This window comes from Dicentrarchus labrax, unplaced genomic scaffold, assembly GCF_905237075.1.
Source record: "Dicentrarchus labrax unplaced genomic scaffold, dlabrax2021, whole genome shotgun sequence".
NCBI lineage: Eukaryota > Metazoa > Chordata > Actinopteri > Moronidae > Dicentrarchus > Dicentrarchus labrax.
Window position 1 is genome coordinate 35,312,622 of NW_026136719.1, and position 23,163 is coordinate 35,335,784.

At 38.6% G+C, this 23,163-nt stretch overlaps 3 protein-coding genes across 10 annotated transcripts in view; 2 read left to right on the plus strand and 1 right to left on the minus strand.

Annotated features, from left to right (window-relative positions):
* Positions 1 to 4,053, minus strand: part of shcbp1 (SHC SH2-domain binding protein 1) — a 13,560-nt gene extending 9,507 nt beyond the window's left edge. Inside the window, exons 1-3 of one of the 2 annotated variants that reach the window (XM_051380012.1) lie at positions 3,978 to 4,053; positions 447 to 659; positions 230 to 345 (exon numbers count right to left, since the gene is read on the minus strand). In XM_051380012.1, the coding sequence (XP_051235972.1) occupies positions 230 to 345; positions 447 to 659; positions 3,978 to 4,035 (387 nt within the window). In that variant the 5' untranslated portion in view covers positions 4,036 to 4,053. Of the gene's footprint in view, positions 1 to 229; positions 346 to 446; positions 660 to 2,886; positions 3,171 to 3,977 lie in introns of those variants that run through there. The other variant, XM_051380011.1, reaches the window with a different exon arrangement.
* Positions 4,054 to 6,648: 2,595 nt separating this feature from the next.
* Positions 6,649 to 11,153, plus strand: tssc4 (tumor suppressing subtransferable candidate 4). Of its 5 annotated transcripts, none has more exons than XM_051380051.1 (2): positions 6,649 to 6,784; positions 9,015 to 11,153. In XM_051380051.1, exon 2 carries the CDS (start codon positions 9,051 to 9,053, stop codon positions 9,981 to 9,983), a length of 933 nt encoding a protein of 310 aa, XP_051236011.1. In that variant the 5' UTR covers positions 6,649 to 6,784; positions 9,015 to 9,050; the 3' UTR covers positions 9,984 to 11,153. The 5 variants fall into 5 exon arrangements, with proteins under 5 accessions (XP_051236011.1, XP_051236008.1, XP_051236009.1 ...); XM_051380048.1 differs by lacking the exon at positions 6,649 to 6,784 and adding an exon at positions 6,809 to 7,094; XM_051380049.1 differs by lacking the exon at positions 6,649 to 6,784 and adding an exon at positions 7,101 to 7,464.
* A 1,290-nt stretch (positions 11,154 to 12,443) lies between these two features.
* Positions 12,444 to 23,163, plus strand: part of ano9b (anoctamin 9b) — a 48,396-nt gene continuing 37,676 nt past the window's right edge. The window contains exon 1 of one of the 3 annotated variants that reach the window (XM_051379998.1): positions 12,444 to 12,707. In XM_051379998.1, coding sequence (XP_051235958.1) covers positions 12,687 to 12,707 — 21 coding nt within the window. In that variant the 5' untranslated portion in view covers positions 12,444 to 12,686. The remainder of the gene's footprint in view (positions 12,708 to 23,163) is intronic. The other 2 variants (XM_051379997.1, XM_051379996.1) reach the window with 2 other exon arrangements.

Genomic DNA, 23,163 nt, shown 5'->3' on the forward strand with positions numbered 1-23,163 from the left:
TGATGGGACATTTTGGTCCATTTTGATTGACGATTTTTTTCTTCTTTTTTTCTTAGCCACTGTAGTTTGTCCTACACACTTAGAAGGCTGAGCTGTATTCAAATGGTTGCAATCTACAACTTAACCGCTAGATGCCACTGAGTCCTACACCCTGGTCCTTAAAGTTGGTTTTTGGGCAAGGATTTGTGCATTTACAATATTAACAGAGACGTATAAAAGTTGGTCTTACCTCCACAAGAACATCAAATACATCAGTAGACCACAAAGCCAACCAATCACATGGCTCCACCACCTTCTCCAGGTAGTCTGCTGTGAAGGCCTTCACTTCAGAAGGCTTACAGTCTCCTACACACATATTTGGCCAAATATACATACAAGGACAAAGGTAAGGTATGTAATAACTCAGGATTATTATTATATTGCATTTGTGTAGTTAGTCTAGTTACCGAGCATGTAGTCCTGGTACGCCTTGAACCTCTCATAGAACAGCAAGTGGCTGGTCTGAAAGGTGTCAGGAAGACTTGAATTCACACCTCCATGACGCTCACATCTCTGCAGCTGAGTCCCTGACTTTTCAATGTTAAAGTGGTCTGTGCCACTGTCATCATCCTCATCATCACTCTCATCTTCCTCACCCTCCTCTTCATTCTGAAACAGAGCTTTTGGGAAAAACATACATTTCATGAAAGAGGTTCTCTTTTCTTTACTTTTGCTGAGTCTGGGCAAGTGCAAATCTTCCCTTAACTGTAATTTTGTTAAGTTATCCTTGTTTGTGATGCCACAGTAACCTCCTGTTGACATGGTTGATGGCCAACAGAAGTTTCCTAGCAACAAAATTACACATTACATACAGTACATACATACATAAAACATCTTTACTTGCTAAGACATTTCTTACGTTTTAATGGTGCAACCTGATTTAATTATTCACTAGTTTCAAATTAGTTAGCAGTTAACGGAAAATTTAGGAAAGTCAAGGAAAACAGCTGCTGCACCCCAGTACAAGTGTTTGTTATATAATATGCATGCCAACTAATCATAATGTAGATTTCCATCTCTTTAATAAATTTAACAACTTAATCATGCTATTTTCAACGCTGTGTTGTTCTGAATAATTCATATAATTTCAGTCACTGCAGGTGTATGTGTGTTCATGAGCTAGGGCCCAAAATGAACTTTTTGGCTCATTGGCCAAGAAAAATGACCATCCAAAAATACAGTTTACTGGCTCTAAAACAGCATCATGGTTTTTTAGCTTCATATTTTAGCCAGGATCTCTGGGCTCCTGGCTGCATCATTCAGAAGCCACCTGTCGCTAAAAAATTCTCTCTGATTCTGACTTTTCCCTTCATCTTCATTTGACACTGTGAATGTGTCATCACATCTCTCATTACATATAACACAGATGTCTCTTATGCAGAAACATAGACAGAAAGCGCCAAATAGTAGTATGGTGCTTTTTGATGTGCTGAGGTCACAATAAGAACAGTGACTAAGGGTCATAGTCTAGTACCTGCAGGTACCTGCATGGGTAAAAATGAACTAAATAGCCACAAGCTTGTACATCTTCTCTGAGAAAACATACAGCTGCAGCAGAAGCCCAGGTGCTGCACCAACACTCAAACCACATAAACAGTAGAAAAAAGACGCTACAGTTAGCTGTAAAGTTTGTAAGCCGGGACATCAAAACGTTTGAAACATTGGGTCGGGTTGCCGGGCCTTTATTATCTGGTCAGCTTAGTTTGGTTAGCTTTGACAAACCAGCCACCCCTCCATCTCTAGCGTATCTGCCAGGCGTTACCACAAAGTAAATCACATCAGGAGGGCAGGGGACAATATTAATGAATGATACTGAGTGACGTCTGTGGTTTTCATTATAAACTTCACTCAGTATTTTGATTTCAGGAATATTATTCACTTTATTGACAGTTGAGATTTGTTTCCAGTGAGATATTATTAAGGTTAAATAGTGACTTTGCTGTTGTACACATCACTGTTTCTGCTTTAGAAACAATATTTAGTTATATCTAAAATATTCAATTCTAATCCAGTTCTGTATGGAACGGGAACCAGGCTGACACTGGAATTGTATATCTAATGTGCACACTTAAAAATGTGTTTATCCTTTTATTTATCTTAAGTCATGTCGCCACTGCAGTACTCAACAAGTACTTCAGGCTTCAATTTCACTGCTCTCAGGTGGAGTTCATGAAAGAGAAGATAATCCGGTTGACACCTCAGCCTAAACTGAGGGAAAGAAGAAGAGGAGACAAAAATAAAATATATATAAGAGCTAACATACACACACTCCAATCAGACAATGAGAGCTTAAATTAGTAGCTCAAACCATCCCAGATTCCAGTTTTATAATATTATATTCTCTTTTATTTATTCTCTCCACTACATTCCCCTGTGCTTCTGAGCCAATCCTAATTTCCCCTACAGGGGATCAATAAAGGAAAATCTTATTTTAGTTAATGTCACAGGGAAGTTCAAACTGCACATCACTGTGTGAGCAGAAACTAGAGCTGAAACAATTAATCAGTTGGTTAACTGACAGAAAATGAATTGGCAACTCTTCTGATAATCAATTTTAAACGCACACTAAACCACAAATGGAAAAACAAGAAAGGTAAATGGTAAATGGACCTGTACTTGCGTGTTACTTTCACCCTTTCACACACATTCACTCAGTGATGGCAAAGCTCATCGAACAGAAACTAACGCATTCATTCACATTCACACACAAGAAGTTGATTTTGACAATGTTCCCAACAGCTGAATGTAGCCGAAGCTAACTAGTAAAGCTAACCAAGTTAGCAACACATCGACATGAGCTACCCCTAAACTATTTTAACAATGAACAAGACAAACCATAACACAGACCTTGAGTTACAGCGGACACACTATGTCCCACTTCAGAAATCCCGTTGTTCTTTTCCATGTCGAGTTTAAGGTTAATGTAGGACTCAAAATCATCCACTACGATGTCTGTCATCTCTTTTCCAGTTTCACTCGTTCCAGCCGACAGCTTAGTCTGTGCTTCTTGCTCCATGAAGAATTGAAAAGAATAACTGAAAACGCAAACAATTTTAATGGGCTAGCCTAAAAGCCAGTGGCGCAACAACCTTTTGTCAAACAAACTCAGCACACACCCAGTTACTTTCAAAATGTTCCCGGTCTACAGAGCCGCAGCCAATCGAGAACACTACTACTACAGGATGTCCCGCCCTCTAACTGCATCCCAGCTCGGGCCCTGTATATGTAATGTTTTTTATGTATGTTTGTATATATGTATCTTAATGGCTCCTTAAAATTTTCAATTTCAATTGATTTTTTCGCGTTGTATTTGAACAAACTCCTCCAAGGGAATTTATCGGATCTACTTAAAAATTGGTCAATACAGTCAAAAAATGGTCCTGATTAAAAGTTGTGCTATTTGTGCATACATTAAAGGGCGTGTCCGTGGCGTGCCCTCAAAGTTGGCCATAGTGAATTCCGTGCGGATTTTCCGGTGATTTTTTCACGTTGTATTTGAACGAACTTCTCCTAGGGAATTTATCGGATCTGCTTCAAAATTGGTCAGTACAGTCAAAAAATGGTGCTGATTAAAAGTTGTGCTATTTTAGACTGTACGTTGAACGGTGTGTCTGTGGCGTGAGGTCAAAGTTGGCCACTTTGAATTCTGTCGTCATACAAACTGATTGAAAACTTGAGCTGTGACTGTACGTTAAACCACGTGCCAGTGACAGCTCGTCCATTTCAGCAGATTCGCCGTAAAATAGTGCTCATAACTTCAGTGTGCAGTGTCCAATCTCCAATAAACTTAATATATTCTGAAACAGTTTTGCCCTGAACAGTCCTCATAACTTCAGCGTACGTGGTCCAATCTCAATGAAACTTCACGTGTTTGATAACACTCTCGCCCTGAACTTTTCTACATGATAATATTAAGACATAGTGATAGCACCACCTACCGGCAACAGGAAGTAAGCGCTGCGTGGCAGTTTTGAGCTGATTTATGTGAAATTTCATGTTTTGTTTCCGCACGCGTAACAACGGCGCGCGACGCGGCCGCAGCACGCCCCGAGTTGCGTGGAGTGCGAGGTCCCGCCCAACGCTGCTTGCAGCTTTAATTGTTATTATTATTGCATATTACTGCTAAACAGCTGTTGTGTGAAAAAAACATTTTAACATGAGAATGCCTTAAAGTGCGCTTAGGAAGAAAACAAGTGAGAATGCCTTAAAGTGCGCTTAGGAAGAGAACATTAACAGCTGTGTTTTTGGAATATACACAGAACATGTTTTTGGATACACTTATTGAGTGTATTTTGGCTGTAGCCACCGGCTCAACTTACCCCTGAGCTACCATTTTGACTTTATTAGTCCCCACAGCTAAAATGGTGCACTGTTATGCTAGGTTTATGACCTCATGTTGTAGCTCATAGATACCACAATTGATGTATAGAACAAATTTTAAATTATCTATTTTGGTCTAAACACAATTCTCATGAAACATATGATAGACTAATTCACTTTCAAGAGTGAAAAATGTTTCTTTGGAAATAGATATCTAACCACTTTACCCATGTTGTTCTTACATTCACAGACTCCATGAAATGATGCCTTCCTCCTAAATATTTGATCACATGATCAATGTTTTTTACCATTTCCTAGCAACAAGGGGTGGCTCAATTTACCCTTTGGCTCAATTTACCCCACTCTCCCCTACAGGATTGTATGTGAGAATATACATCTAAATCTGACCTGTGGAGGGCAGTAATACGCTTAACAGCGTCTACACTGCCGAAATCCTATAAGAAGAAGAAGAAGTTTTTTTCCCCAGAAACTTTATTAAGTCAACATGGTGCAATACAAAACAATACATCAACAAAACGCCGCCAGGGGGTTACAACAATACAGAGGCAAGCTTTCATACAAAAACATTGTAAAGTGTACCTAAATTCAAAGTTTTTATAGCTTTCATGTTAATGGATTTTTTAATAGACTTGATATATTGTTTGGCTTCATTTTCAAAGATAAGAAAGAGAGGTTTTTAATTAGTGTAACGACATTTATGAATATGCCATTTGTCTAACTGTATAATAAGATTGATGATATAGTATTGTTTTTCTTTTGCAGAAAGATTATTAGTGAAGCCAAACAATATATGTTCAAAGCACAGAGAAAAATGAGGTTCAAACGAAAAAGAAATCAGGTTGCAAATATCTTCCCATATTTTGGTTGAGAAAGGCAAGACCAAAATAAATGAAAAACATCTTCAGGGTGTCCTACACAGAAAGAGCAGTTTAAATCTATATCTTTTTTAAATCGTTGTAAACAAAAACTTTACATGGGAAACTCTGAATTATTTTAAAAGATACCTCTTTTACATTATTATTAATTATATATCTAGTAGGTAAGTTCCAGATCTTTTTCCAGTTAAGGTTATTAATAAAGTTGTTCCAATAAGTTATTATATATGGAGTTGATACGACTTCTTTCAGAAATAAAGAGTGTATATTACGGTTACTCTTGCGTGTTGAGGAGAAACAAATTTGGCCAATTTCAAGTTTGGTTGGATCAAAGGGCAATAATGTTGGATTTTGTCCTAATGTACTTTTAAATACTATGATTAATCCAGGAGGAATCGCATTTATAACAATATTAAATTCGCTAGTAGGAATAGGGATTCTATATTTTAGGATCAATTCTTGATATGTAAGTAATGATCTGTTTGAGTTAAATAACTGAAGAACTAAGTATATTGTGAATAAACCAATAGGGGTAAAATAAGGATTTGTTTCTATATATAATGTCTTTATTGTTCCAAATGTAGTATCTATGCGGGGAAAAATTATGTTTATAGATTAATGACCAGGAAAGAAGCATCTGTTTGTGAAAGTTAGATAGTTTTAGGATTTTTTCAATATTGTAATTACAAAATAAAAGGAAATTTAGGCCTCCTAATTTAGAGAAAATAAAGTTTGGTATGAAGTTCCAAATTGAAGAGCGGTTCTTGATGAATTGTTTTAGCCAATTAATTTTGAATGTATTATTAAAAGTATGAAAGTCTAAAAAGTTAAGACCACCCTTATCATATGAATTCATTATTACAGATTTTTTAATGTAATGGTTTTTGTTACGCCATACAAAGTTAAATAGCATCTTATCAATGTTTTTTTGAGACCTTTTTATTAACATCAAGAGATAAAGCAGCATATGTAAGATGGGATAGTCCCTCAGCTTTGGTTAGCAAAATTCTGCCTCTCAATGACAAATCTCTCTGCAGCCATTGATTAAATTTTTTCTGGGTTTTATCAATAATTAAGTTAAATTTTAAATTGCATCTGGCTTCCTTATCTTTAGTAATGACAGTGCCTAAGTAAGTAAGTGAGTCTTTTATAGGTATATTACATATGGAAGGGGTATTACAAAATTTAAGAGCAAGCAATTCACAAAGAAGTAGTAGTAGTAGTAGTAGTAGTAGCAGAGAATGTCTACCCTCAAAATCCACTTTTCTCAGGATATAATTTTTTGTCTCGTAATTTGAATGTTGCATTCGAAAGGGGATGCAAAGAAATTACACATTGCTGGGTGTTAGAGTCACTTATTTGCTTTAAAAAGTCTTTTGAAATGTAAATGACGTCATACACATCGTACGGCCAGAGATACTGCTTTACGGCAAGCCTTGAGTCACTTCAAAGACATTCTCTGGTCACTTTGCGCTTCCGCGCTCTGCACTTCCTTTTCTCTGGAGGCATCGACAACACAGCTGACACAGGTTAGGCTCTCCCTGCCAATACACGTGCTAGAAAGAGTTTTTGTTTTGCTGTTTTAAAACACCAAGCAGAAATATATTCATATTCCCGCTTCGGATGCCACGATGCCACCAAGCGAGATCTCTGGTCGTAATCAGTCCTTCACTGACCAATCAGCGTTCATCTCGAGCTGCAAGTCGCGATTACAAGACAAAACGAACGCACCATAAATACACAGAAGAAGAAGAAGAAGAAGAAGAAGAAGAAGAAGAAGAAGAATATTATTATTATTATTTGGCAGTAGCGCTACACAGTCTATGAGCAACAACAGAGGTAAATGAACCCAAAAGTAATAACCGTTTAAACATAAAGTTTAGGAGTGTGTAGTGTATAGTAGTGTGTATTACTGTCTGCCAAGATATGTGGTTTAAAGGAACAAACGCTCTTCACATCCATTAGAAGTAGCATGCTAACAAATTGCTATCTGATAAGTCGTGACGTTACATTTCACACATTCACATTTTAATTTGGAAAAGCTCAGGGAAACGGCTAGTTTAAGTAAGTGGTAGTAGGCGAGGAGTTTGCTTCGTCAGTTTCATAAAGAGCCAGTGAGTCTGCAGACCAAGAAAGACCACATGGACGCTCAACTGGATGATCGGATTGGTCAGGGGCTGTCCTCTGAAGGTAACCTGCTCCATTACAGGTTAGCCATGTAGCATAGATACCATGGTATCGTGATCTATCTGGTTAAAGTGAGCCTGCTTCCTTAAGAACCTGAGTCAAACCCAATGATAGACTAATTTCACTTTGTCCTTCTAGTTATACTTTACTTTTCAAATGCAGGTTTTCCCAATCCAGTTGTGAGCACGATCACATGAAAGGGGCGGTGTTTGCATATGACCAATCACAAACATGGACAAAGCGCAGCAGAGCGGCATATTTTAGAAATGAAGAACAAACTATAATAATAGAGAAATAAGAAGTGAAGTGAAATACAAAGATGAAGATAAACACTTTATCCAGGCTAAAAGCAGCATATTTACTTCTGCATGCAGGAAGGACAACTGGCAAAAATATATGAATAATAATGCTAATTATTTTTTGTTTTATTAAAATAATGTGTTGCGTAGATGTGTCTATATTTTACTCTTATTCTGTGTTATTGTGGTCCACTCATTCCCGCTCCTGCAAACATTGACCGTTCACGCCCGCACAATAGAGATTTTGTGTCTCCTGTCAAACAGTTAAAAAAAAAAATTACTATATATATACTGTAAACAACAATCCCCATACACTGCCAACTAGGGGTGGGCGATATGGGCAAAAAATAATATCTCGTTACTTTTGGGGATTTTGGCGAAAACGATAATCAGTCGATATCCTTTAAAATGTGATTGGAATTGTCTGAGTTAGGGCTTGTGTCCACCGAACGCGTTTTTAGCGCTGAGAGAGCTCAAAAACTCATTTTCCGAGCGCCCAGCGGTGTTAAAAGTTAAACAGATTTCGACTTGAAGTGCTCTGAGCGCTGCGCTAAAAAAGTCTTTTCGAAACTAAACCATTTCCATGCTAGAGAGGTAGACCCACGTCTCGGCACTAGCTTCAGGGACTAGAGGTGCTTGCATATTCTCTCTACCATCATAATGCGCTGCTAAACTGTTGCAAGGAGGATGCTAGCGAGAGGTCATGTGATCACGTCATGTGATCACGTCGGTTCACTAGTCGTGTGACTGAATCATGCCATGCTGTAGAGAGCGTTGCTGCACCATGTATTAATTGGATGTGAGGAGTTTCCGTGTGCGTTTCAATATTTTTAAGTAAAAAGTAATTTAAATACTCGCTAATGGAAATTTGCACATCGTCAAAACAACAATGACGATATAATCGCAAATTATATATATCGCCCACCTCTACTGCCAACAACAGTCAGGTGCTGGTAGACGCTCATACAATTTTGCTGAGCGAACCTGAGGAAGCTGCAAGCAAAACAACGCGTTTTGCTTGCTCTTAAATAAAATCACAGTAAGGTTATTTCAGATTTTTCATATATATATATATATATCAAGTTGATATAGTGAATATATGTATATATACAATATATATAAATGTTTATGTATATATGTGTATATGTAAACATATATGTAAAAGTGTGTGTGTGTGTGTGTATATGTGTATGGATGTACATGTTATTCTCCCAGTGTAGTATATCACAGGTTTTGCTGGAGTTCTGACCTCTTTTTCTCTCACCCTCACCAGGTTTGTGATTTAGCCAAGCTGAGTCTTGGTGTTAAGATGTGTGATCTGAAAAATGATGGGGACAAGGGTGATTATGTGGATGAACTGTCAGCCAGTGATGAATCTGAGCCCGAAGAACACCCTAGCAGTGCTCCCTTTGACCCAGAGTTGGACCACGATGACGATGATGATGACGACTGGGAAGTTGGCATCTCTGCTCCACCTGTGGGACGCCAGGCTCAGAGTTCATTCAGTCTGAGAGGAGGGGGCACAGCTTTCTCAAACCGTAGCCACAGCATCTTTGACTGCCTGGACAGTGCTGCCCAGCTGGCCTCCTCCTCTTTGAAGCAGGATAACGTCACAGACGGAGCGTTTGCTTGGTCTCTTCCTCTACATCCAAGCAGGAAGACAAGCCAGCCTCCATTCAGATGCCCCACACCAGCAAAGAAGAGAGGAACCCCAGACTACCTGGTGCACCCTGAGCGCTGGACCCACTATAGTCTGGAGGATCTGAGCGAGACCAGCGATCAGAGCAACAGCAGGGTGGCTCACCACTTCCTTTCCAGTCTGCAACAGAGGAAAGAGCAGCAGGAGAGACAGAGTGATCCCTGTTGTAACATCCAGCAGAAGATGATCTTCTCCAGACCCAGTGGGCAACTGAAGGAACAACCTGCTGATCAGCTGTCAGCTGTGAGAAGCAAAGAGAAGGAGACACGCCTTAATCATCTGGAGGAGGAGGAGGAGGAGGGCAGAGAGAAACACAAGGCTGGTGGAAAGAGAACAGACCAGAGTGTAGAAAAGGCTGAGCAAAGAGTGGAGGAAAAATACATGGGGGGAGCTGTAGAACAACCAGAGAAGAAGAAAAGGGCGCAGAAAGAAAAAGGTGACCAGGAAGAGGAGAAGATAGAAGAGGCCAACCTTGGCTTTACCTCTTTCAGGAAGACCAATCGTAAGAATTACAGGAAGAGCTCAGGGCAAGGGCTCAACTGACCATGACACAACTGTCTGTCACCTCATCACTGTCTCACACAGAGTACATGTCATGATGTTTTCCAATCAAATTTGCTAACTTTACTGTTCTCAGTAAAGTGTTTGTAGCTGTGTCGCCAAACCTCAAGCTCTTTAAGACTAATTTAACAGAAGGCTGAAAAGCTGTCCTCTCTGGTTGAAATTTTAAAGCCTGTTTCAGCTCTGACCATACCCAGCTTCACTGATGACTGTGATCATACATGTGCTATGTTATACAGTAGCTGTAAGCACACCCACTAGTGATGTAACAATGTCCTAGGGTTCACCTGTACATTACTGCAAGAGGGCAGTGATTCTCCAAGTCAACGATTCAATTTGGCTTTTGATTTAAAGATCCTGATTCAAGTCGATTTTGAATTTAAAACTTCCTTTCCCACCATATTTGGGGGGAAATCCACTTATGTTTCTTCATAATCTGCAACTCCAGCACTGACCAAGGTGTCAAGTTGAAAAGTGCAACTTCAGGCTACCAGTAAGCTACATTATGTTGGACAGAAGTAGGCTCTGGAGTTGAAAAAAATACTAGGAAAATCACTGATCCTGCTAAAGAGTGATTGTCCAATCAGCTGAGTAACAGTTACTATGAAGGAGAATTCCTCCACATGTTGATGGATTGCTGTTGTCAGAGAGATGCCTCAAAAACACATTGCTAGTTTAACTAATGATTAATGGTAACTAATAATTTATTAAAGAGATCTATTGAGATCTATTCATTGAGCTAATATTAGCTTAATTACCTAGCTTACAGTAATGGTTTGTATTTCAGGAGGTAACATGAATGGTCCTCAGATAGATGATGGTAAATCTGCCATCATTATCATTACACTGTGTATGTGCCAAAAATGAAAGAATTGATAGGTAAGCAAATGTAACTGAGAGTGGTGGGGTTTAGGAAACCTCGGTTCCAAATCACTAGTCACAAGACATTGACATGTTTGGTGGTGTTATTAAGAATCTGAGACTTAATATTCATGTGAATCAAAAATATCAACAGCAGATGTTAACACGCAGCTGCTTAAACTGGGGAGGGAAATTAGATGTTGGTCTTTATCCATATTTGATTAGAAGTTTTTGTTGTATGTTCTGTGTTTGGAATAGCCTTCCCTTACTCCAATAAAAACATTGATTTGTGTTATTTGTCAGAAGCTTGGTAATTTGGCACAAACCTGAAAAATTAGACTCATTGAAAATGAATAAAAATGTTAAATATTTACATTTCACATTATGTGATGAGATTGTGAGATGTGTGCACAACATTAACATGCCCACTCAAAGAAAAACAGCTCTGTAGTGCAAGGTTTAGGTGTAAAGCAGGTGATGTCAGAAGGACGTGCAAACGATTATTTTGCTATACAACTTGTGTTTTTGATAACAATTTTCATGACATCCGTTTTATTTAAGTGGCTCCTTCAGGGAGTGTTTAACAGTCACTGTTTGCATATCTCTGAGCAGCCCCTGAATGTTCACACTGTTCAGTTATTGCATTTGAACTAAATGGCTGGTGGAGTTTTGCATTGCAGCTTCAGACGATAATGACTGATAACTGACAGCAAAGTTGTCTCATTTATCTGCTCGTGGACATAGGGAAATGATGGAGAGGCCTTTGACCTTGTGCTGCATTCGGGTCAGATGGGATACAACTTCTTGTGTTTTTTGTCATGATCACAGACACATAACAAGATGTAAAGTGGATTGTATCTTTAAAACCAGACATGCTGCTTTCTAATAGTGCAAATAATCTGCAAGGTGTGCGCAGGTATATCTTCCAAGATGTAGCATTGCTGACAAAAACACGGACTGATGTTAACAGACCGATCACTGAGCAAATGGAGCAGACATTTTCTAAGTCATGGTAAGGTGACATATTGTGAGCTAGTCAGTGCCGTACAAACATAATTCAGAAAATGCAGACACACTTTACAATGTTCAAACTGTGTACTGATGAAGCATTAGTAAAGATGTGTTAATTCATGATTAATTACCTGCATTGTAGGTAAAGATTTATTTTCTTTAAAATGTGACATTCAGAAGTACATTAATACCACCCTCACTTTCCGTTCAGCACCATTAAGGAATTGAAATGAAAATTGAAATTCTCAAGTACAGGTACCTTAAATTCATACTTCAAGTAGGGTACAGTAAATGCATTTAGTTACTTTCCACTAGAGGCAAATGGTTCTGCTTTCCACCACTGATATGACTAACCCTAACCCTAACCCAATAAACTGTTAGAATGTTACTTTAAATATAATGAGTTAAGTATTTTTCAAAGCATTTCCTCTCAGCAAGCCGACTTGAAAAACATCCAATAGTAGGCTATTTATGTTAAAATGTACGGTTTTTTTTTTAAAGTTCATATTTCCCATTGATTTTGAACGCAACACTATTTGGTCCTGGCTTGGTGAAAGGTGACGTCAGCGGTTCCAGGTGCAACGGCACACCTTACCTGACCATACGCGCACATTAACACGGTGCGGCACTCTGGAAAAATGCGGAAGAGAAACAATGAGCAGTTAGTGTTAATATTAAATGATCATTTATGATTGGTTGATTTTAATGAATAACGTTTATGAGACCGGACAGAGCTGCAATAGGGAACACATTTCCCTGTTGGATGTAGTTTTCTCTGATTGAACTGCATATTAACACGAACAACTTCCCAACATGTTCTTCAAGACTCGCGAGGTAAACACACACATACACACACGCAAAGCGAGTTAGTTGTTGTGAAACTTAACTAAAGTAACTTAGTTAGCTATCTGCTAACAAAGTTAGAGTAATAACAGAACTACTCAGGTAAGTTAGCTCTTATTCGTTATAATGTAACTAAGTACATCATACACCAGGTCTGGGCTACTTTACATACTCTGTGTATGTACTTTGTACTGTATTACATTTAGTTAGTAACTTGCTTAAGTATAATTTTGAGGTAGGCTACTTGTGCTTTAGTTTCCATTTTACTACTTAATATTTTTGATGACCATAGTTGGGCCTACTTTGCAGATTCAAATTATTAATAGAAAATATAAGCTAAATCAGTTTACAAATGATGATGTATCCTAGCTATTATTATATGTTAAGATAAGGAAAGGATAAAGTAATTAAATTCAAGGGACATTGTGTAGTGTTTAAAGTATTTTACTAGCTAAAATCAATGTCTTCATTCATAAATGTGTCCTCATTGGTGTAAAATTACCTCCGCCAATCTTCTGACTTATCCTCATAAGCGAATTTCTTATCTGTATATACATTGGACGGGCAAGTCCATGGAGGCTTCCATGTCGTTCCGCCATTTTGAAAAACTATAATCGCCGAGAGGGACATAAAGCACTAGCCTACCTGTCTTGCTAATCCACAACGCGTTGTCGTTCAGACCCAGTATCACGTGACTGAAACCAGCTTTAATGGAGAAGGAGATCAGTGAGACATTTTAAAGTCTGCACTGCACTTTAGGTAATAATGGAGGATCATACTTATGCCGAGCCACAAGAGAAGGAATCCTCATCACCAAAAAAGCGAAAAAGGGAATTAAAAAGGCAACATGACCGGTGAATTCAAAAAACAAGGGTAAACATCGGGGTAGCTTTTCCCAGGGGGAAAGAGCTAATGAAGGAGAAAGACTTTCAAAGGGACGCTGAAGTTGCCTGCTTTCTCCTTGACAGATAGGCGTCTTGGTACATAACGGCTACCGTAGTTGCAATACGCATTTGAAAACGCGAGGCACTAGAGAGCACTATTCGTTTGAATGCAAAATACAATTTCACCACTAGATGGGAGAAATTCCTACACAATGTCCCTTTAAAGTGATGAAGACTGAATGAATAATCCATCAAAAATTATAATCCAATAATATAACATATACTATTAAAAAATTTTGCACATGTACTTAAAGTATATTTCTATGCTCAACTTTTGTACTTTTACTTTAGTAAGAATTTGATTGCAGGACTTTTACTTTTACAATAGTAGTTCAGTACTGCTCTGCATGCCTGCAGTTTTATAGACAAAACACATGATGACCAGTTATCAGATCTTTTAACTACTAAACCCTGTAATTCAAATAAACTCTGCCTCAACCAGCTACGACATTAAAACACGGCTGGTATTTGATGCCAAAAAGTGACAACACAATTTCCTGTTAAAGCCCATGGTGAAATTTGAAAACGACTAATTGGTCAATTAGCTAATTGCTTTCGCTTTAAAACAGATACATGGGTGTCTGACTACTGAAGGTGAAGATGAACAGATGAACTGCATGAACAGCGTGCTCTGTGCAGTTAAATTTGGGAAGTGTGTGAAGAGTGATTAGTGCATCAGTATACATGTGAGGGCTTGGTGTGTCAGAAGTGAAACCTGTTTATCACTGGGAGCATTTGAGGTCACACCCATGCTCAAGGTTCACTGCAGTATATATGGATCCAGTAGAGCCAGAAACTAAGCTTATCTATCAGTTTATCTACAATGTTAATGGTATGAGGGCATTAAAGGGTGCACACAGTGTTGAACAGAACAAAGCAGACTGAGAATGTGAGAAAACAGACATGAAAAGCTGAGCATGTCAACAGGTCTGGACCTGCATGCTGCTGAATGTTGAAGACAAAGGCTTACAACTGGCCATGATTATATTAGATGAATCGCAATACACCATTTTTAAACATTTAAAGTACACTTGTTGAATGTTATTTGAAGATATGTTATTCACACATACCACTCAAGGAACTGGACACTTCTGTAATTCAACAGTTTTATAATAAGTCCTCCTTCACAAGGTTTGCAATATTGAAACTAACTAGTGGCTCAGAGGTAGAGCGGTTCGATCCCTCCTCTTGCTGCATGTCCTTGAGCAAGAAACTGAACCTCAAAATTATGAGTGTGTATGAATAATTAGTTCCCGTTCTGGTGAGCAGTTGGCACCTTGCATGTCAGCCACTGCCATCACTGTATGAATGTGTGAATGGGGTGAGTGTGGCATGTAGTGTACAGCGCATTGAGTGGTCAAAAGATGAGAAAGGAGCTATATAAGTACAGTCCATTTAGGTACAAATGTATCACCAGATTTAAACTTTTAACAGTAGCTAGTGAGAATTTTACAGTGGAAAATACTAAAACAAGGTGTAACAATGTATCTGACCAAATAAGGTTGTAAAATCCTTGAAACCCCATTACATTATTTTGAGCAAGAGTACATTTTATTATCTATTAATTTAATGTTTCATTTGTAAAAGAAAGAATTTGATTTTTCTTCTTTCAGTACCTCTTCAATCTTCAGTTTTCTGAGGAACAGAGGGCTTAGTATTTATGACATTATTAGCTGCTACAGGGCTAACTGTTTTTTGTAAGGTTTCTTGTAACTCCAGATTCATATTTGAACTCCAGATAAGATATGATTGTGACCAGTAATATCTTAGTGTTACATAGTTTTGACTCATCACTCATCATTTAAATAGAGAGTACTGATATTTGTAATTCACGGAGACAAAACTAAATGCTGAATCTTTACAGCCAAATTGTAACTAAACTGAACAGCAGCCAATGCGGTTACAAATGGCAATTAATGGATAATGCTAAATGCAATAACTAGTGCTTAGCAAATTATTGGCTATTGTAACAGTAGCACAAGGTGAGGAGAGACATAAAGGTTAGCAAACTGAGTCAGTAATGTGCGTAATGCAGCAATACAGCAATACAACACAATGGTTGTTAACAGCTAACATTATCCACCATAACCAGCTGACTGGTCATACCAGACCAGGTGAAACTGCAATAGTAACACCTATTCTGCGCTGACCAATGGTGTGTTTTAATAATTCTCAACTTTAACTACATTAAAGTTTTTAATTACTTACAACTATTTTACCTTAGAAACCCTCAGAATCATTTTGATGCTAACCTGATCTGTCATTCCCACTCTGTGCCCTCCACAGTGTTGTGCAGTAATGCGTTAGTAATAATATTACAGTAATATTATTCCTTTCCCCAGTAAAAAAGTAGTTCAATTCAATTCAATTCAGTTCAATTTTATTTGTATAGTGCCAATTCATAACAGAAGTTATCTCAGGACACTTTTCAAATAGAGCAGGTCTAGACCGAACTCTTTAAAACATTAATTACAGAGACCAAACAGTACCACCATGAGCAAGCACTTGGCGACAAGGGCAAGGAAAAACTGCCTGTTAAAAGGCAGAAACCTAGAACAGATCCTTCGGCTCTAGGTGGGTGATCGTCTGTCTCGACCAGTTGGGGTGAGAGTGAGAGAGAGAGAGAGACAGAGAGAGAGAGAGAGCGAGAGACAGACAGACAGACAGGTGCACAGCAACAACAGTATTGGCAATGGCAATCTAGCAGGACCATGGCAGGAGGCTCCACCAGGATCAACAAGAACCTGCGAGACGAGAAAGCACAAGAACTCCGGGGAAGAAGTGAAGTTAGTAACATGCATTAATGGAACATGAATGAGTGCAGAAAGAGAGAGGAAGGGAGGAGCTCAGTGCACCATGGGAAATCCCCCGGTAGTCTAGGCCTATAGCAGCATAACTACGGGATGGTTCAGGACTCACCTGATCCAGCCCTAACTATAAGCTTTATCAAAGAGGAATGTCTTAAGCCTAGTCTTGAATGTGGTGAGGGTGTCTGCCTCCCGAACCAAAACTGGAAGCTGGTTCCACAGGAGAGGAGCTTGGTAACTGAAGGCTCTGGCTCCTGTTCTACTTTTAGAGACTATAGGAACCACAAGTAGCCCTGCATTCAGAGAACGTAGTGTTCTAGTGGGGTAATAGGGTACTATGAGCTCTTTAAGATATGAAGGGGCCTGACCATGAAGAGCTTTATAGGTGAGGAGGAGGATCTTAAATTCTATTGTACATTTTACAGGGAGCCAATGCAGAGAAGCTAGTACAGGAGAGATGTGATCTCTTTTTCTAGTTCCTGTCAGTACTCGTGCTGCAGCGTTCTGAATTAATTGTAGCGTTTTAATGGACTTATTGGGGCAACCTGATAATAAAGAGTTGCAGTAATCCAGCCTTGAAGTAACAAATGCATGGATTAGTTTTTCAGCATCTGTCTGTGATAGTATGTGTCTAATTTTTGTAATATTACGTAAATGAAAGAAGGCAGTCCTAGAGGTCTGCTTTATGTGGGAGTTAAATGACAAATCCTGATCAAAGATAACTCCAAGATTCCTGACAGTGGTGCTAGAGGCCAAGTTAATGCCATCTAGAGTAACTATATCTTTAGACAGTAAGTCTCTAAGGTTTTTGGGGCCAAGAACAAGAATTTCGTTTTTTTCTGAGTTTAACATCAGAAAATTGCAGGTCATCCAGGATTTTATGTCCTTAAGACATGTTTGTACTTTAGATAATTGATTAATTTCATTGGGCTTGATTGATAGATACAACTGCGTATCATCTGCATAACAGTGAAAGTTAATGGAGTGATTCCTAATAATGTTGCCTAAAGGGAGCATATATAAAGTAAATAGTATTGGTCCAAGTACAGAACCTTGTGGAACTCCATGACTTACTGTAGTATTTATTGAAGATTCATCGTTAACATGTACAAACTGCGAGCGATCTGATAAATATGACTTAAACCAGCTTAGTGCGGTTCCTTTAATGCCAATTTGATGCTCAAGTATCTGTAAAAGAATATTATGGTCAATGGTGTCAAATGCAGCACTAAGATCCAATAATACAAGTACAGAGACAAGTCCATTGTCAGAAACAATCAGAAGGTCATTATTAACTTTAACCAGAGCTGTCTCTGTGCTGTGATGAACTCTAAATCCTGACTGAAAATCCTCAAATAAACTATTGTTATGTAGAAAGTCACACAACTCTTTGGCGACTACTTTCTCCAGAATCTTAGAGAGGAAGGGGAAGGTTAGAAATCGGTCTATAGTTGGCTAAAACCCCTGGGTCAAGAGTGGGCTTTTTAAGAAGGGGTTTAATTACAGCTACTTTAAAGGACTGTGGTACATATCCTGATAATAAAGAAAGATTAATCATATCCAGTAAAGAAGTGACAATTAAGGGAACAACTTCTTTAAGCAGCCTAGTTGGGATCGGGTCTAATAGACAGGTTGATGGCTTCGATGAAGAAATGATTGAAGTTAACTGAACAGTCTAAATATATATCTAAGTTTACATTGGTAGAAGTACCTGAACTTGGAGAGCCACTGATAACTGTTGATGGCAGTTGGTGATTAATCTTCTCTCTAATAGTAATAATTTTATTATAGAAGAAGCTCATGAAGTCATTGTTACTTAAGTTTATGGGGATATGTGGCTCAATAGAGTTGTGACTCTCTGTCAGCCTGGCTACAGTGCTGAAGAGGAACCTAGGGTTATTCTTATTTTCTTCTATTAGTGCTGAGTAATAGGCTCCTCTGGCATTACGGAGGGACTTTCTATAAGTTTTAAGATTATCATGCCAAATTGAGCGATATTCTGATAATTTGGAAGAGCGCCATTTCCTTTCAGATTTCCTAGCTATTTGTTTTAACTGGCGGGTTTGGTGGTTATACCAAGGTGCTAGTCTCCTATGTTTTAATAATTTCCTTTTTATAGGAGCGATAGAGTCTAATGTTGATCGTAGTGTGCCTGCAGCACTATCGACAAGATTATCAATTTCAGAGGGACTAAAGTTGTTATAGGTTATAGAAATTCAGACATGGCATTGAATTAAACACTGAAGGTGGTGGTGGTAGTGTAATTAATAAAGTTGAAACAATATCAACTTCTCAGGAAACACAACTTCATGTTATGCTGTGTTCTCCATCAACCCTGAAGCACTGTGGTGATCATCTGTCTCCAGTGTTCACTGACATCTTGAACACTTCACTGGAGACATGTTATAAGGAGTTCGGTCTTGACCTGCTCCATTTGAAAAGTGTCCTGAGATGACTTTTGTTATGAATTGGCGCTATACAAATAAAATTGAATTGAATTGAATTGAATTGAATTGAATGTCATATTCCAGCCTGCTTCAAAGCCTCAAACCATCATCCCCATCCCCCAAAAAAACAAGGAACACAGGACTAGATGACTACAGACCTGTCGCCCTCACCTCTGTAGTCATGAAGTCTTTCGAGTGCCTTTTCCACTTCAAAGCCACAACAGACCTGCAGGTGGATCACAGACTTCCTGTCTGACAGGACTCCGGGACCATAAGCACTGGATCCCCCCAAGGCTACATTCTTTCTCTTCTGTTCTTCACCCTGTTGACAGAGAGCTGCATCTCCAGTCATAAGTCCGTCAGGACGACACCACCATCACTGGGCTCACCTCCGGTGGACATGAGTCTGCCTACAGGTGGGAGATTGACCATCTGGTGACCTGGTGCAGCCAGAAAAACCTGGAGCTCAATGCTCTAAAGACAGTGGAGATGGTTGTGGACTACAGGGAGAACAATATGCCATCCCTCCCACCTGTACTCAGCGTCCTGGAGGCATACATGTAAGATTGTGACTGACCCCTCCCACACAGACTTTGTGAAAGGAAGGAAGCTGCAGTCTGCAGTAAAAACTAACATTAAGTGGCTGGAAATATTTCCGTTCCAAAGTCAAAAAAAGAAGACCAAAATACAACTGCAAATACTAGCTAACAAGTTAACAATAGCCTAACTGCCACGGAACACTGATTGATATATTTATCAAATATAAAGAAATAAAACTACACAGGGAGAAGACTTTTTGAAGCGTAAAGTCCTACAGCAGTGACTCCAGTCCTCAGAAACAGACATACACACCTCTGCTGACCACCAACCTAACAACGGAATCAAGAAATGCACATACAAAGATATCTTGTTTCTCTGTGACTCTAATGAGAAACACATTAACATGACACGCCTGTTCCCAGCAAAAAAATCCATGAACCTCTGGAGCCCCACCACAAAGAATTCCATGGAACACCTGTCCATTGTTTGTAGGTGTAGAACATGGTAAATCGCGAGCAATTCCCGGGGTTCAGTATATTGCTCAAGGATACTTCAGGGAAGAGCCGGGGACCGAACCAACAAACTTCAAATTAGACCCGCTCTACCTCTGTACCACAGCCACCCCATATGAACATATCTTCATCCATACCGGATCAAATGACCTTTCTCACACAGGGTTGCAATATATCACTTTTCAACATTGACCAGTTATCAAAACTACTCAAGCCCCAGGACTTGGACTTGGTCGAAGAAAAGGAAGTTAAGTGTCTTTTTTATGCAGATGACTTATTACTGATATCACAAACAGAACAAGGAATGCAAGACTGTTTGAACATACTCCATGATTACTGTGAAAATTGGCTAATCAGAGTAAATCAAGATGAAACTAAAATTATGATATTGAAAAGAAAAGCAAGATCAAAACATCTGTTTATTTTGGGAGATACAACACAAAGTCATACAACATTACAACAGTATACATACCTAGGCCTCACTATCACTGCTTCAGGACATTTTGCCGAGACTGTAAGTGCATTGGCAGATGAAGGTTGTAGAGGTTATTACAGTATAAGAAAATTCCTATTCAAATGAAACACCCTAATAAAGATTTGGCTTAAAATTGTCAAAGTGTTTTTGAACACATCCTTTTTTGGCAGTGAAATTTGGGGCCCATTAAATAATCAAGAGCACTGCGACAACCCAATTGAAAAAGTACATCTGTCCAAACTACGGCTGCAGAGAAGAGCTGGGCCAGTTTTTCCTATTATTTAAAGTAAAAAAAGAATCACATTTTGGAACCACTTGATAGAATCAGATTCAGTATCACACCAACACAGAGCATACTTAAAGCAACAAAGCTATCGAGCCCAGAAAAAAATACATGGAATGAAACAAATGAGGAAATGATATTAACGTGCAAAACAGATGCTATGAAAATCTTCTCTACTCACAAGTAAAACAAATAGACAAAGATAAAGTAAGATATTGCAAGCACTGAAAAACAGAAATCCAATCGATAAATTAACTAGAATGCTATAATATACTAGACAGAAATGTTCAATTAGCCCAGTATTTAACCAAAATAAAACATCCTATAAATAGACAACCCCTAACTAGATATAGACTTAGTGACCATAAACTTGCTATTGAAACTGGGTACCATAAAAAAGAATGGCTAGAAAGAACGAAGATAATTTGTACCCATTGTAAAATGGGAGAAGTTGAAACTGAAATTTGTTTTCTCATAAGTTGTCCAAAATACAAAGGAATTACAGAAAACTTCTTCCTCAAATTCAACCAGAAAATCCCTGACTTTTTTACCCTCCCAAAAGACCAACTAATTCAAACCCTTATTGGAGAAGACAGCATGACATGTTGTCAGCTGTCAGGAGAATATGTTACAGCATGTCACAAAGCAAGACTTATTTCAGTTTAAGATATTTTTTTTCTTTCTTTCCTTTTCTTATATTATTAATTCTGCTGGGCAACGATTATGATTTTTGAGTAACGCAAAATTCAACAATGAATTCAAAAGTAGTGTATTGCGCACTTTTAAGTTTAAAGGTACTGCTATATGAACAAAAGTGCAATAACATTTGGTTTGCACTTATACACAACTTTAACAAATAGGTTGCTTTTTAACAACAGTATTCCCTTAACACAGTAGCAGTTAAAATATTTCTTGCATTATCTGTGCTAAGTGTGCTGACTTTAATTGAAACGTTCCACTGCTGTGCAATATGAATTAGATGTTCTGCGCACGTTTCAGCAAAATGTCTCTCTTCTGTTTTAATTACAGTAGAGCATGTAATGCACCTCCCACTGTCCATCAATATAATGCACTGTAACTCGGAGGTAATTATGGTTACCCAGCGATGTCCAGTAGTCTCCAGTGAGAGCAACAGTTGGTGCACATTGTAACGGCGTAACTTTTGTAGTCCTCTCCTTTTCATACAACTCGTGCATTCTTCTTGTGATGGTGCGTCTTGAGGGAGGCTCATACCTGCTATCATTCGTTGTGATCGTATCTTCCACAATACTAATCGGCCTGCAGTTTGAAGCTATCCACTTTGCTATGGCATTTGTTAGCTTGTCTTGCTTTTGTTTATCTATTCTATTCTCCCACACGCAGCATCCAACGTAGTGTGCTGAAGCATGCCTCCCCTCCCCTCCTGTGACCCATGGTTTGTCTGGATGTGTATTCAGAGCCAGTGAGCAACGGACTTTCAAAATGATAGTAAAAAAAAACTGCATTAATGTGAGATAAAATAATTGTCGGTGTTAATTAATTAACGTGTTAAGTTTCCCAGCCCTAATTATTAATATTTGTTTCATTGGAATATTTGTAATTTTTTTATTGTATTGTACAAGTATTTATATTCTATAGAAGTTTTTTTCCTTGGCAACATGTTTGATTTAAAACATCATGCCAATAAAGCCAATCAAGTAGAAAGTGAGTGGTTGTGAGTAAAGCATGAGTGCTGGTTGTGAGAAAGCCAGTTAATAAGAGCAATAAACAGTATTTTCTGGTTGTTAACCACTGTTAACCAGCCTCAAACCCCCAAACCGCTGCATAAACTGTGATCATCTCTGATTAACGCTTGGTGATTTTCATTTTTCATCTCTGATGATTTGGTATGCCTAAGTTAACTGCTAAACAAGTTAGCTCAGTTAGTGGTGCAGCCAGGACTGAGAGCTTGGAGCACTGCAAAGAGGCAAATGAGGAGTTGATAGAGAAAGCCATGACAAAAAGAGAGAGTGACCGAGCAAGAGGCTGTCAGATAAGTCCAGTCTTCTTGTTGACTTGTCCATGGGCAAGATACTGAGCCACAAATTGGTACGTGTGTTTTAATGCGATTAGTTAATTTCTGATGAGCAGTTGGCACCTTGAATGGCAGCCTCTGCCATCGGTGTGTCAGTGTGATGTGGTATAGAGCTTTGAGTGGTTGGGTTAGGGTTAGGGTTAAAATGTTTTTACACAACATGAATTCTTGCACAATGTTGCCTTAAATGAATGTTTGCTGTCAGCAGCAAAGTTAGGATTTAAATACAGATTATATCTTATTGTTTGACTGGTCATAACTTTATTACAGACGATCAAGTTGGTATGATAACACAACATGCCTGTACCGTACTGTATGAGTAGTTTCACTGCTAACCTGTTTGTTTGTGTGTGTGTGTGTGTGTGTGTTTGTGTTTGTGTGTTAAA

Bases quoted from the DNA above. Each gene is read 5' to 3' on its own strand.
- tssc4 (XM_051380047.1), top strand. From the start codon at position 7,413: ATGATCGGATTGGTCAGGGGCTGTCCTCTGAAG. The intron at 7,446-9,014 runs GTAACCTGCTCC...CACCCTCACCAG, and splicing joins TCAGGGGCTGTCCTCTGAAG to GTTTGTGATTTAGCCAAGCT.